Source organism: Mustela nigripes, chromosome 6, assembly GCF_022355385.1.
Source record: "Mustela nigripes isolate SB6536 chromosome 6, MUSNIG.SB6536, whole genome shotgun sequence".
NCBI lineage: Eukaryota > Metazoa > Chordata > Mammalia > Carnivora > Mustelidae > Mustela > Mustela nigripes.
In genome coordinates, this window is record NC_081562.1 from 14,478,293 (window position 1) to 14,492,744 (window position 14,452).

Sequence of the window (14,452 nt, forward strand, 5' to 3'; positions counted from 1 at the left end):
TCACGTGCTTTCTCACTCTAAAATAAATAAATAAAACCTCTAAAAAATATATATACAAATTCTTGAGCCCCACTGCAGAGACCACTGTGGGGTAGGGGCCTAAAGATTCAGGACTCTCCCCAGGTGATTCTGACTAGGTGTTGGGTCCACCTGACCAGGAGGACCCCTTAGGGGCTCTCCAGGGCTGTTCTCAATCTTGGCCAGTTCTAGAACAGCAGTGCTCCCCCTTGAGCACGCACCAGAGTCACCAGTAGGGTGTGCAAAGCCACAGATGGTGCGCCTCTCCGCAGAGCTTCGGTTCACGAGGTCTGGGATGGGGCTCCAGAATATACATTTCTAACAAGTTCCCTGAAGAGGTTGATGGTTTCTAGATTGGAGGACACACTTGAAGAACCACTATTCCTTGCTACTCAAGGTGTGGTGGCTTAGACTGGCAGCAGAAGCTTTACCAGGGAGCTTGTTAGAAACACAGACGCCAGGGTGCACCAGGCCTGCTGAGTCAGGGTCTGCACCGTGATTCGTGTTTGGGAAGCACTGTTTTGAGAAACAGCTTTGTTTTTGAAAATCCCAAGAGTTCCTGCTTTCATTATATTTGGGAGGAGTGAGATGAAGGGCAAGGCATTTTTTTCTAGAGCGGGAGGGAGGCTGAGGCGGGGGAAGGACTGCGGGCAGCTCAGCCCAGAGCGGGTAGGCCAGCGTCTGCTCTCTGGCCAGACTCTGTGTCTGCGAAGGAAAAGCCCGAGCCACTTCCGTGCACCGCGCATGCTTGGGCAGCCCGGGCGGGATTGATTACCTTGGCGTGATTGTAAATATCCACACAGTTGTCAGTGTTAATGCTCTTTGCGCAGATAATCTCACAGTGTCGCTGCAAGGCCTCCAGCTGGAAAAATTTAGCGGCAGACAGAAGCTAAAAATCGTAAGAAGAGCCTGTTAGAGGTTGGGAGGTGGAAATAAAGGGGGGACAGGGGTGGGGAAAATCTCCATCTTCCACAGAGCTGTCCCAAGGAAAAGGGCTGGGGGCACAGCGGTGGGTCGGTCACTTTAAAGCACAAAGGAAACCCCAGAAACTAAGGCACAGGGATAGAACTCTGTTGCGGGCGAATATGGCAGGGGGGAGGAGGCTGAAGGGAACCAGATTTAGCATTTTAGCAAAAATGCCTGCAGTTGCTATGTCCAGAAACAAGGGTGAATGTCCTTAGCAAGACAGACATGGATGCGGCGAACTCCCTCTGTTCACCCAGGTGTCCTACACAAATGTCACCTCAGAGAAGCCTCCCGGACCGCCCCACCTCGGGTCACCTCCCTCCGTCACTGTCTGGCCTCCTTCCCTTGCCTCAGTCTTCCTCGGAGCCCTCCTCTCAACAGACATGATGTCATGCCTGGCGCCCTCAGAGAGCCCGCGAGGGCAGGGGTCTCTGTCCCTTTGCATCACCGCGGTGGCCGGGCCCCTGGGAGTTTAAAGGGACTGGCTCTGTGGGGAAAGGATGGGGGCGGGCGTGGGCGGCAGGGTGAGCTGCTGCTCGGTGACAAGCTCTTCTGCATCATTTATATGATTTACATGTGCATTCGTTATTTCAATTCTAAAATAAAAACAAATGTGACAGAAGAGCCTGCGTCTTCAGAGGGTAGCTTGGTCCGCAGGTAGAGAAGTGTCAGTGCAGAGGTTCAGAGAGACCAGAGAGGAACTGGGGGGTGGGTGGCGGGGGTTGGCAGGAGGTTACAAAGGGAAGGATAAATGGGTCACACAGTGAATACCCAGCCTATGGCCCTCCAGGTGCCGGGAACTGTTGCAGGCACCTTATTATAAAATCCTACAATCTTCAAAACCCAGCGAGGTAGATTTTGTTATTCCCATTTCCAGGTAAGGTAATTGAGGCTTGGCAAGGTTAAGTCATGGCCAAGATGACACAGCTCTGCAGGAGCAGAGCCTGGATCGAAACTCGATTTTTCCACCACTGTGTGGGGTCATCTTCTGACGGGCTGACCGTCCTGACATCTCTAATCGGCCACGTGCCCAGGACTTCGGTCACCTGAAAAGGATCCTGGTTCCTTTGCTTGGGATTAGTGGAGTGATTTTGGCTTCCGGTTCAAAGCTCCCAGCTTTGAGCAGGAAAACCAACAAGGGCTCCACTTTGAGGAAGGAGCAGGGTCCCTTGGCCTGGGAGAAGGGAGCAGAAACAGGCCCCTGGACTCAGAAGGGGAGGACAGGCTTGGCAGAGAGGTAGACAGCAGATGGGGTGGGGGAGCCAAGGAGCCTCGGGAAGGAGGGACGGTCACCGGGAGTCCTTATAATGGGCTCCTGGCAACCACATCAAGGAACACACTGTGATTTATGTTTCCTGGTGACAGAAGTCACCAAGATAGCTCCTGATGGTGATATTTGCGCCCCCGCTGTGCCTAGAGCTAGCCGGAGCCTCCTCAGTAAGCCCCCTCTACCCGCCCCAAAGCCAATTAAAATTGGATTTTGCAGACTTGCTACCTAGCACCCCAGCTCTCCAGGAAGGGGCTCTGCCAAGAAGCCCTTGGGAGGTCCAAGGAGGCAGGCAGGACCCCAAAGCCTGTAGCCAAGAGAAAACCCAACACAGGTGCCCTCAGACACTGCCAACACATGCCAGTGACCTGGGTTTACAGGGATGCCTTACCTCCATTATCTCGTTGTTTTTAATGAGCAGTGACTCTGGGCCACCGTAGTAGAGATACTGCATGACCAGCTGGAAGAAAGGACACAGAGAGCAAAGCATCAGTCCGAGGGCAGCACAGACACAGTTCTCTTCCAGCCGGGCAGTCTGTGTGTCCCTCTAGAACATCCGCTCCTGCCGGATCGCTGCCTCGTGGGAGAAGTTCCCCTTAGGACACTTCCTCCTCATTGGGCAGTTTTCCTTATCACCACTGCCACTTGTCTCCCCGTGGTTCTACTGGGCTCCAAGCGCACCCCAGCTCTGCTCTCCATCATAGATGGCAATCACAGCTTTTCCCTTCCACGTCCCCCCCATTCGGCCGCCTCCAGGACACTCGGCTTAAACAGCCTGCACCAGCGACCATTCCCCTCCGGGAGCATGGCCCACAGTGACTAGAAGATTCTCTTTAAATCCCAGAGAGGAACTCTGGGTTACCATGGGACCACCTGCTCCTTTTTACAGCTCAACAAGATGTGGGAAGTAGCCGTCAGGGGTCGGGGGTTTCATGGTCTTGTGGATGTGAACGGTCCTAGCCAGGCTGCTCAGACCGTCCATGTGATTCAGGAGGCCTGAATGGTGTGCCAACCAGAGCTTTACCAGCTGGCGTCCCTTTAGAATGAGGCCCCCGGATGTGCAGAACTGGCCGTCACCACCTCCCACGAAGCTGTTCATTTTTTAGATGGTGCACAGGCTTTCCAAGTGGGCATGGTCTTCTCCACCATCGTCCTCTGCCTGCCTTATGACACGTGGACTCCCTGCCTGTCCGCACGGCAGCTGTGCTGGAAGCATCTGTGGACTGACTACATCCCATCTTTGGGCACTTGTAAAATGAGGCACTGGGGCCGGGATGTCTGCTACGGTCCCTTTAGGCTCCAAAGGTCTGTGACCACCATAAGGGAGTGCTTAAGGAAAAGGACCCTGCACTCGGGCTGCCTCAGTCTCCGATCAGGCTCTGACACTTAAAGGCTGGGTGACTTGAATTAGGTTAGGCCTCTCAGTGTCTCAGTTTTATCATCTGTAAAGTGGGGCTAACATTGCCTACCTCATGTGAGGAGGATCACACGACAGGGAACAGCTCTAGCAAAGTCCTGGCACGTGGCAAGAACTCAGTAAATGTTAGCTCTTTGATTTCCTGAGGTGGAAGCACCTTTTTCCTATAGTACCTCTACCACCTACACTCAGGCCTTTGAGGCCCCTTGCGACTGATCTCAATCTACATTTTGCATGCATGTTTACAAATAATAGTTTTCTTAAAAAACATGTTTACAGGGCGCCTGGGTGGCTCAGTGGGTTAAAGCCTCTGCCTTCGGCTCAGGTCATGGTCCCAGGGTCCTGGGATCGAGCCCCGCATCGGGCTCTTTGCTCACCAGGGAGCCTGCTTCCTCCTCTCTCTCTCTCTCTGCCTGCCTTTCTGCTCTGTCTGTCAAATAAAAAATTAAAAAAAAAAAAATCTTAAAAAAACTCCCCCAAAACCATGTTTACAGATTTACTGAGATATATCTCATGTAATGCAAACTGTTTCTGTTTATAAAGTGTCCAGGTCGGTGGTTTCAGTGGATTCACGATCTTGTGCGACTGTCCCCCCTGTCTAGTTTTAGAACATTTCCAACACCCCCAGGAGAAACCCCGTGCCCGTTACTAACCGTTCCCACTCCCTCCTGGCCTGGTCCTGACAACCACGAGGGAAATACCCATTCCAGACATTTCGTATGAATGGAATCCTCCGACACGTGCTCTTTGGTCTGGCTGCTGTTGCTTTGCATCCTATTTTCAAGATTCACCCTTGTTGTCACAGATCTTTCCTTCACTCTTTTTTATGACTGAACAATGTACTGCATTTTGTGTAGCCCTTCATTAGCCCAGGGGCTAATGTGGATTGTTCCCACATTTTCACTGTTAGGAATCCGGTTGCTAAGGATTAGTTTACTTTTTCAAATCTCATCTGCCACTCTGCCCTTCTCTCTCCTCCTCATCTTGACAACATCTACCTCTTATACTCTGAACAGTCCCAGCCACTTGCCTTTAACCGAACCTACCACCGCGTTTTGTCTCAGGCTTTTGCCCAAGCTGTTCTCTCTGCTTGGATGCCTTTCCCTTCTTCTTCTTCACTTGTTGAACTTGGCCCCCTCTTTTGGGATCTAGCTTAGTGGTCACATCGATGAAGCCTTCTCAGATCTCCCAGCTGCGACCCCAGGCGATGGGGCAGCACCTCATCCACAAATACAGTGTGACTTTTCCCTGGCGCTTGAAGGCCCAGGTGTGGACCGTCCATCTATGCGTTCCCGTGCCTAACACGGGGCCTGCGCGCCCAGGAAGCACGCTTGAAACAAACACAAGCCCTCTGTTTCCCTTTGGTGCTTGCGTCTCCACGTGCTGACTTTGGGCTTCTGCCGCTACCCACCTGTCGCAGAGATGGCAGAGTGCTGATGGTGGTGGCGGAGGTGATCCTTGGTGAAAGGATCACACAGCCTCATGGCCCCTCCGCTCCCCCAAGCGGATGGGTCCTGGGGATCTGCAATACCACATCAGCGTATGGCGGGGTCCTGCTCTTAGGCAGGTAACAGATTTCCCTAGCTCCTCTCTTTTCTAAGGGCCGGACCAATAACCACCACCACCACCACCACCAGAGCCGTGAGAGGAACTTCCCCGAACACAGGCCCTGCTCCATTGTTTCAGCTCATTTATTCGGGTCGGGCTGTGGGCTGAAAATGCCGCTCCTTTAGAAGATGGAGATCCTGGGGCTAATGGGATTTAAATCAGGCCGCCCCTCTCCGCCTTCAGACTCCGCCAACACAGGCCTTTTTCACAAGGGGGCAAAACGAACCCTTAGGAGGCCAAAGGGCCTGTTTATGGAGTTGTTTTTCTTGGCAGCTGAAACCTGCACGAAGCCCGGAGTTAATCGCCTCCTCGGCCTCCGGAGGCCCCCGCTTGCAGGTGCAGCTGCGTCCGGTGCTCGCCTGTGCACGATGCTAAACCGTCTGGCGGGGAGGAAACTCCAGGCAGTTTCATTTGCTAAAATTCTTCTGTCAGCATGGAAGGGAAGTGAACAGGCCCCTGGGAGCCTCCTTCTGGGTCAGATTCAGCCCTCTTCGGCCTATTTCAAGCCACAAATGAGGCTTTTCTTTTATGGGGACGGGGCAAGCACACAGAGAATTCCCCGGGGGCTCACTAAACCGTCCCTCCTCCTTATAGTAACCCGAGGCTAATGTGACCAGGAAACCTTCCCCAGTCAAAAGCAATTACAGGCCTCAGAGTCCTCTGGGGCGTGCTTTCCTCACGCAGGTCTCTCTCATTCAATGGGTCTGCACGGCAAACATGCACTAGATGCCTACTCTACGGTTCCTATTACAGGAACCTCCCCAATTAGTTCCAGGCTTTCTGGCGTAAGTGCCCCCTTCACGAACATGGGAAGAGGTGGGAGGTGTGCATTTTCCAGCCCTTACTTCATGCTCAGACTCTCGTGGGCCTATGATTCTTTCGTCTGGGCTGGCTGACTTCAGCATCCTGATGATGCCTGGGCTCCAGCCCAGGTTCCGATGGACAGCCCGGGCACGGGCAATTTTTAAAGCTCCTCACATGACTCCAATGTCCAGCAGAGGCCGAGAAGCACCAGCTTGGAGCCCGACACATAGCCAGCATTCAAGAAATGGGGGCTGTTCTTACCACTGTCCCCCTTTAGAAAGGGCATTCCAGGACCAAGTCCCTAGGCTTTGGCACCAGATGGACTGGGCTCCCATCCTGGCTCTGTCCCTAAATAGCACTAAGACTTGGGGCACAGGATTTAAGTTTTCTGAGCCTCAGTTTCTTCGTCTCTAAAACCAGCAAGAAAAATCCAGATAACCACGGGCAAGCAGAGGTCAGTATCTCATTCATAGTTAAAGCCCCACAAAGGTTTCTTCAGCGTCCTTCCTCCGTGAATCCTAAAGCAAAGCAGCAGTTCTTCTGGAAAATTTCAAACTCCATAGCCATCACTGTTCCAGAAAGGACTGTGGCCACTTGGTTTTCAGCAGGAAGTGTGGTGCGACACTGGGGTGAGAAGCTGGGTGTGGGGGCGCGCCAGTGCCCTAGTCCTAGGCTGGGGCTCTAGCCTCCTCACCGCGCCCCTTCCCCGCCCCAGTGGAATGACTCACCCAGATTAGCCTTATCCTTAGAAACCTCATTTGCCCTTTCTCCCTCGCTCAGTGCCAAGTAACCTATTCTACCAAGTCTTGTGTTGAGTAGGAAGGTGGTTTGCAAGTTACAGCTCAGAAAAACAACAACCCTCTTAAATATTGCCAAGTTGAACGCTTCCTCGTGTTGTCCTACTTGCTAATCTCTGCAAGAACCCATGACCTAGAGGTGATAATGATTAAATTGTTAAAAATGGAGGAAATGAGCCTCAAAGAGTGCCTTACCCATAGTTACTTGGGAAGGATTCTTTCTTTTGAAGTTTCAGCATAACCAAAGAAATGAATCTCTAATGGTGGAGATGCAGGCGCCACAACAGGCTTTAGGGGCTTGTGTGAGGGTATGGTGGCTTCCTGGCAGCTCTCTGAACAGCAGGATCTGGGGGACCAGGGTCAAGGGTAGAGGGAAGAACCACCATCTGGCCTGCCTTCTGACTTGGCTCATACTATGTGGTCCCAGGAAGTATTTTCAGTCTCCAATATACCCTAGGACCCAGCTGAACAGACGGATAATCACTTTCTCTCAAACACACCCCATGACTTCCCACAACTGGGCCTTTGTTTATGCTGTTCCACCGCCTGCGGTAACCCCTCTCTCCTCTCCACCAGACGAGGAAAGGAGCCTCGGAGGGGCTGGTGAAATGCCCAAGGCCCCGTGGTAGATACTGATTTTAAAGAGAATTTTTTTTTTTAAGATTTTTTCTAATGTATTTATTTGACAGAGAGAGATCACAAGTAGGCATAGAGGCAGGCAGAGAGAGAGAGAGGAGGAAGCAGGCTCCCTGCTGAGCAGAGAGCCCGATGCGGGACTCGACCCCAGCACCCTGAGATCATGACCTGAGCCGAAGGCAGTGGCTTAACCCACTGAGCCACCCAGGTGCCCATAGATACTGATTTTAAATAGGAAAATGCTGCATTTCAGTCCCAGACTGCAGCTCTGTCCTCCCGTGTCCAGATTAGTAGCCTTGTCCCGCCGCCCTGGCCATGGCCAGCCCTGTCTCCTGTCCCTCCCACTTGCCACCATATCCGAGCCGTCTCAACAACCCTCTTGGACCATGAGTCCCCTGCGGACCTGCCCGAGCCTCAGCCACCCGTGTGCTCTTCCCAGGGCTGTGCTTCCTGAGCTGAACAGCAGGAGACCAGGTCCTGCCTTGAGTCCCGCAGATTCCGGCCCTGAGTCCACCCACGCGGACGGCGCATAACTCTGGCTGCTGTGGGGACAGCACTGAGGGAGTGCACTCTTTAAAAGTTGGCTGGCTCCTCATTGCACGAGGCTGACCACAGCTCTGGGACTTCATCCCTGCTGTTCTCTGCCTAGAATCTTCTAACTCCCTTTTTTAAGCCTCAAGGCTTCCTATGGTTCCCCAGATTCTCCTCAGCCCTCACTATTCCAGCCAACGCCTCCCCAGGAGGCCTTCCCTGATTTCTCTGGTCTGAATTGCCGGAGCACATTGGCTCTGCTTCCTCTCTCTCACCCATTCCCACGTTGTACTGTAAGAAATTAATTGCTCAGAGTTACCACCCCCGGACTGTGAGGCCCCAGGGGAGGAAGATCCTTTATCCCTGTGTCCCCAGGTCCTAGCAGAGTGCTAGGCATACAGTAGGTGCTCAATAAATCCTGTAGGGATAAAATGATGGTAAACTGGAGGGGGTGCGAGAAGGGACTCAGAGTCAGGGACTGAGGACTCTGCAGTGGCCAGTCCACAGCCGGAAGCCTGCAGGGAAGCCCTGTGCCCTGCGCCCACCACAGGACGTTCCAGGCCACGGCAGGGTCTCACCTGAAAGATGGGGTACTTCACGTAACCGATCTCTATGCAGGTGCTGTCATTTGTTGGCTTGCTGGACAGGAGCGCTTTGAACCTGAACAAGGACACAAGAAGGGAGATAAAAAGACCCACAAACACATCCGTAGTTTGTGAGAATCTCCACTCTCTGATGAGAGAGACATGTAAAACCCTGTATTCCCCCACTTTGCACTCCATGGGCGACACGGCCCACAGACACCCTAAAGCGACCGTCGCCTCACCCCAGTATGATGCCATACTTCAATTTGAATTATTTTTTAGAATTTTTAAAAAAGATTTTATTTATTTCTTTGACAGAGGGAGACATAGTGAGAGAAGAAACACAAGCAGGGGTGTGGGAGAGAGGGAGAAGCAGGCTTCCCACAGAGCAGGGAGTCTAATGTGGGGCTGGATCCCAGAACCCTGGGATGACCTGAGCTGAAGGCAGATGTTTAATGACTGAGCCACCCAGGCGTCCCTATTTAAAGTTTTTTATTTAAGTAACCTCCCTGCCCAATGCGGGGCTCCAACTTACCACCCTGAGATCTAGAGTAGCATGCTCTTCTGACGTGAGCCAGCCAGGTGCCCTCAAACCATCTTTTTAAATTTAAAGTTTTAGGGACGCCTGGGTGGCTCAGTTGGTTAAGCGACTATCTTCGGCTCAAGTCATGATCCCAGCGTCCTGGGATCAAGTCCCACATCGGGCTCCTTGCTCGGCAGGGAGCCTGCTTCTCCCTCTGCCTCTGCCTGCCATTCTGTCCGCCTGTGCTCGCTCGCTCTCCCTCTCTCTGACAAATAAATAAAATCTTTAAAAAAAAAATTTAAAGTTTTAACTTCAGGGGCACCTGGCTGGCTCAGTTGGAAGAGTTTGCGACTCTTGATCTCAGGGTGCTGAGTTTGAGACCCACACTGGGTGGAGAGAGTCCAAAAAAAAAAAAAAAAAAAGTGGTTTGAACTGCTATTTCTCATACAGGTGATTGGAACAGAATGAATACCGTTTGAAAACCCACCTGTCCCTCCTGCAGGACCCATCACAAGGCTGGGTCCTTCATGGGGTCCCTCCTGAGCGCAGGCTTCACGTCCCTCTGGGGCTCACGGAGCGCCCCACCTCCTGTGAGCTCTGCCCCGCACACCATCTTTGCCCCAGGAGGGCAGGGACTCTGCCTTCCTGACCCTGTGGCATCCCCAGAACCCATGCCAGCCTGGATCTGAGGCATCATAGGTAATTAATCATCTGTGGCCTAACGACCTCTCTACGGATGACTTTCCTACTGGGTTTTAGATGTGCCTCCCTGTGATCAACAGAACTGTAGGCTCCGAGTGGGTACAGACCCAGGCCACGGAACATACTCGTACACATTAAGGAAGAAGCTAAGCTATGTCTCTTTTCTTTCTTTCTTTCTTTCTTTCTTTCTTTTTTTTTTTTTTTTAAGATTTTATTCATTTATTTGACAGAGAGAGAGACAGCGAGTGAGGGAACACAAGCAGGAGAGCGGGAGAGGGGGAAGCAGGCTTCCCACTAAGCAGGGAGCCCGATGTGGGGCTCGATCCCAGGTCCCCGGGATCATGACCTGAGCCGAAGGCAGATGCTCAATGACTGAGCTACCCAGGTGTCCCTGTGTCTCTTTTCTTAAACTTTTAATTTTGAAATAATGGTATATTTGCAGAAAAGGTATAAAGACAGTACAGAGCTCCTACAGGCCCTCCGCCCAGCTTCTCTTGATGTTAGCATCCTACAGATCCATGGTGTCAAAACCAAGACATGAACATTGGGGCAACTTCTCTTCTGCTTTTATATGCATCATAGCCGAAAACCACGTAAGGCACAACGCATTTTTCTTATGGTGGCAAAGCAGACATCTGGGGCTAGTTTTCAGCTTTGGGGGGAGGCAGTGGGAGACCAGGGGAGCCTGGGAAGTACTGGTCACATGCATTCATCAGCAAACATCCTGGAAATGGGCATCCAGTATCCTCACCTCGGCGCACCCCGGCGGCCTCCTTATCCGACATCTCCTTCTCCTCTGTGCACCCTCACTAATCCCAGCTCAGGTCTTTGGATAATGTGGTTCTAAATGGTCAACTCATTTCAACTCAAAGCGGAAGGACTAAGGGCCATAGCAAAGTTGGCAGGGAGAGGGCCAGGCTGTTGTCAGCTCCATAGTCAGAGGGAAAAGTCCAGTTCAAGACCTGTGCATTTCGGGTGGCTCATGCCAGAGTTCTGGGATATTTGGAGAGCAGGCATGAGATGTTTCAGGCTGGAACCGTGTGAGGGCTCTGGGCGGGGGGAGCTAAAATCCAATCCACACTCTGTTCCAAAAGCTCGGTGCCCAGAAGAACAGGTGCCCTTGCCTGAGTCACACAAAGGCGCTGCTGTTTATGCTAGTGGCTGCTCTGTACTTTAAAAATCGTGGTAAAAAACACATAATAGAAAATGACCATTGGGGCACCTGGGTGGCTCAGTGAGTTAAAGCCTCTGCCTTCAGCTCAGGTCATGATCCCAGGGTCCTGGGATGGAGGCCCGCATTGGGTTCTCTGTTCAGTGGGGAGCCTGCTTCTTCCTCTCTCTCTGCCTGCCTCTCTGCCTACTTGTGATCTCTATCAAATAAATAAATAAAATCTTAAAAAAAAGAAAAACGACTATCTTAACCATTTAAAGCATACAGAAATGTTAAGTATATTCATTCTGTTGTGCAACCAATCTCCAGAACCTACTGTGTACCCAATTAAACAACTCCCCCTTCCTCCCCTGCTCCCAGCCCCCAGCCCCGGGCTGCCAGCATCCCACTTTCGGTCCCCGTGAAGCAGACCACTCTAGGTACTACCTGTAAATGGAATCCTACAGTATTCATCTTTTCATGACTGGCTTCTTTCTTTGCATAATGTCCCCAAAGTTCATCATGCTGTAGCATTTGTCAAAACTGCCTTCCTTTTTAAGGCTAAATAAAATACGTATATCCCACACTTCGTGTATCAGTTCATCTACTGATGGACATTTGGGTGGCTTCTACCTTTTGGCCACTGTGAAGGTTGTTGCTGTGAGCGCGGGTGCACGAGTGCCCTCTGCTCTTGAACTCTTGGTTTGGAAAAGATCATCTTCCCATCCAGGGAAAGTACCACCAAAATTGAATTTCAGAGAACGGTAACAGCAATGGCCACACTCCTGATTCAGCTGCTTTGGAAGCTGACAGTACGTACCTGGGAGAGGCCGTGAATAACAACACTTTGTGAGCATAGAACGGTCTTCCTTCTACCAGAAAGGTAACATCGGACATTTCTTTATTGTTCAGAAAATGAGGATCTAGAACAGGAAGGGGGGGAAAGGGTTGCTTTAGTGAAAGAAGGGTGGCGTTTGCATTCCTCTTCTGGAAAGTGCCAAGAAGAGCGAACAGGGAAACCATGGGGATATGGTATTCATTGGCGAGACAGTGACCCAAAGGGGACAGACAGAAACAATCACAGGAACACTCAGATTACTGAAATTCAGTCTTGCATAGGAAATCATAGCTGATTGTGATTAAAAGTAGTATTTCCTCAGAAGAGACTCACCCCGAGCCCCATGCAGGTGACTTCCAGATGTGAAAGTTATGCCCACCTTGCCCGTTAAGAATGCCACCCCCCACCTTTGCTCCTCCTTCTAGGGCTCAGCGCTCTCCCTGCCTGATGGAAAAGGGGTTTTCAGGTGATTTGAAATCCAAGCCCTTCTCTGCCAGAGTCAGAGTCACTCGAACCAGTTCCCGGCTCTCGTCTCCCACAATAACAAAGAGAGTAGAGCCGCTGCTTACTGAGCCCTTAGGACGGGTCAGGCACTGTGCAAGCTGGCAGGCACATGCGCCAATGCACTCGGTCCTGGGAGGCAGGGACCCCTGTCCGTTGTGCAGCTGGGGACACGGGCACACAGACGTTCAAGCCAGTGACAGGTGGAGGAGCCAGGATTTGAACTCGGGCATTCAAATTGGAGCGCCTGCCTTGTTCAGCACTAGGATTCCTCCCGCCCTCCCTACTCTGCCCTGATCTGCCTGTCATTTGAGCCACGGAGACCCACAGCTCCTGAAGGTGCCAGTCTGTCCACTCCTTGGGGCTTCTGCTGCTTGGGAACATCCACTAACACCCCTAACCCTGACTGGGTGCCACCCCGCTCAGGTCCTAAGTCAGTCTGGACCCAGGTTCAAGGGCAAGGTGGGTCTAACCGCTGGTGGGGCTTCCTCTTAGGTCACCCACCCTGAGCCCACCTGGGCTGTGCTGCCCCAGGAAGGACCTTTAGAGGACTCTAAATGGAAGATGACTTTTCTGGGGGTTTCTGCATCCAAGTTCTGAGTCTGAGGATGTGCTGCATTCCCAGCTCATGGGAAGAAGATTCTTTCTGCAAAATGTGCCTTGCCCGGTGCCTCTGGTCCCGTGAATGGCACCACCATCTACCCACCGCCCAAGCCAGGGATTCGAAGGCAACAGGACACCTTCCTCTCCTGGGCTTAGCCAGACCGAGTCTATCACAAACACTGGCTTCTCTTCCTCCTAAGTGTTTCTCGATTTCCCTGTTTCTCTCCACCCCCAATGCCGCAGCTCCCCCAGGGCCACATGGTCTCTTGTCTGGGGACCAGTGGGAGCCTCTGTTGGTCCCTGCCTCTGCTCTTGGCTCCTCAACCTGATGGTCCACTTCACCACAGGCATCCTTCCTAAAGGCAGATTTGATCACACCCCTCCTCTGCTCTAAACCTTTCCATAGCTCCCCAGAGCTTCCAGGAAAAAGTCCCAACTTCCTAACGAGGCTCCTGGTGATGGGGCTTCTGTTGCCTTCTCTGGCCTCTCCCCAGTCACATCCCTGTCAACCAGCATGCATGCTGAGCCACACCAGTGCTAAACACTCTCCCCTCTGGCCCTTCCCCTGCTGTTCCTTCTACTCAGAACACTCTTCCATCCCCTTCCAAACCCTGTTCTCCCCAATGTGGTCTTCAAGCATCAGTGCAGACACCTTCCATTAGTAAGCCTTGCCTGATTCCCTCCCCCCCCCCCCCAGATGGCCCAAGCATGCCCTACCTGTGCTCTCACAGCGCCTGTATGCCCCCTGGGTGGGTTCTGAAGCCAGAAATCTCAACTGTGTGACCTTGGGCAAGCTATTTAACCTTTCTGAGCCTCTGTCTCCCCTTCTGTTTAATGGGAATGGTAATACCCATTGTGCATCTACATGCGAGTTTCTGTGAGCATTACATGAACTTCTGCAAAGTACATAGCAACATGGTGGACACACAGTACTCATGACCCTTGTTCCACAGTCTTGTTCTGAGAGCCTGTGGAGGACATCAGGCCTCTTCTTAGTTGGAGGACCTGCTTGTTGCTAGGCCCTTCTCCAGGGCTTAAAGCGCTATGCTGAAATGAAACTCCTGCTGCTTCCTTTGGCTGGGTTTAGGCTGGGGGTTTAGACCAATCCCCTGCATTCCTGGGAGCCATGATGCCAGTCATTGGGCCCCCCCGACAGTAGTACCTTGGACCCCTGGCCTGGCCCTACTTTGCCCAGACCCTGCTGTAACTTGAAGCCAGAATTTGGATTCCTGGCGACCCTTCTCTTCCAGCCTTCGAAGGGGAGGTGGCCCCTCAGCCCCCGGGTGGCCCCAGAAGGTGGCTCTCCATTCACATTTCTGTCGCTACATATAGCTACCTCACTTCTTCCCATTAAAAAAACTTGAAACTTAGAACATATCAAAAAAGCATAAAACAGGCAAAATCACTTATAATCCCACTATCATTAGGTATTTTATTAAAAAACTCACACACTTCTGAACAACCCAGATGAAGAGAAAAGAGGCTACCGGAGATGTCCTCGGAGTTG

General features: G+C 52.0%; 1 protein-coding gene across 4 annotated transcripts in view; it reads right to left on the reverse strand.

Annotated features, from left to right (window-relative positions):
• ABTB3 (ankyrin repeat and BTB domain containing 3) overlaps positions 1–14,452 on the reverse strand; it is a 290,432-nt gene that overhangs the window by 8,344 nt on the left and 267,636 nt on the right. For all 4 annotated transcript variants that reach the window (XM_059402170.1, XM_059402169.1, XM_059402171.1 and 1 more), the window contains 4 exons: positions 11,824–11,926; positions 8,623–8,704; positions 2,643–2,711; positions 794–907 (listed from right to left, as the gene is read on the reverse strand). In XM_059402170.1, coding sequence (XP_059258153.1) covers positions 794–907; positions 2,643–2,711; positions 8,623–8,704; positions 11,824–11,926 — 368 coding nt within the window. The remainder of the gene's footprint in view (positions 1–793; positions 908–2,642; positions 2,712–8,622; positions 8,705–11,823; positions 11,927–14,452) is intronic.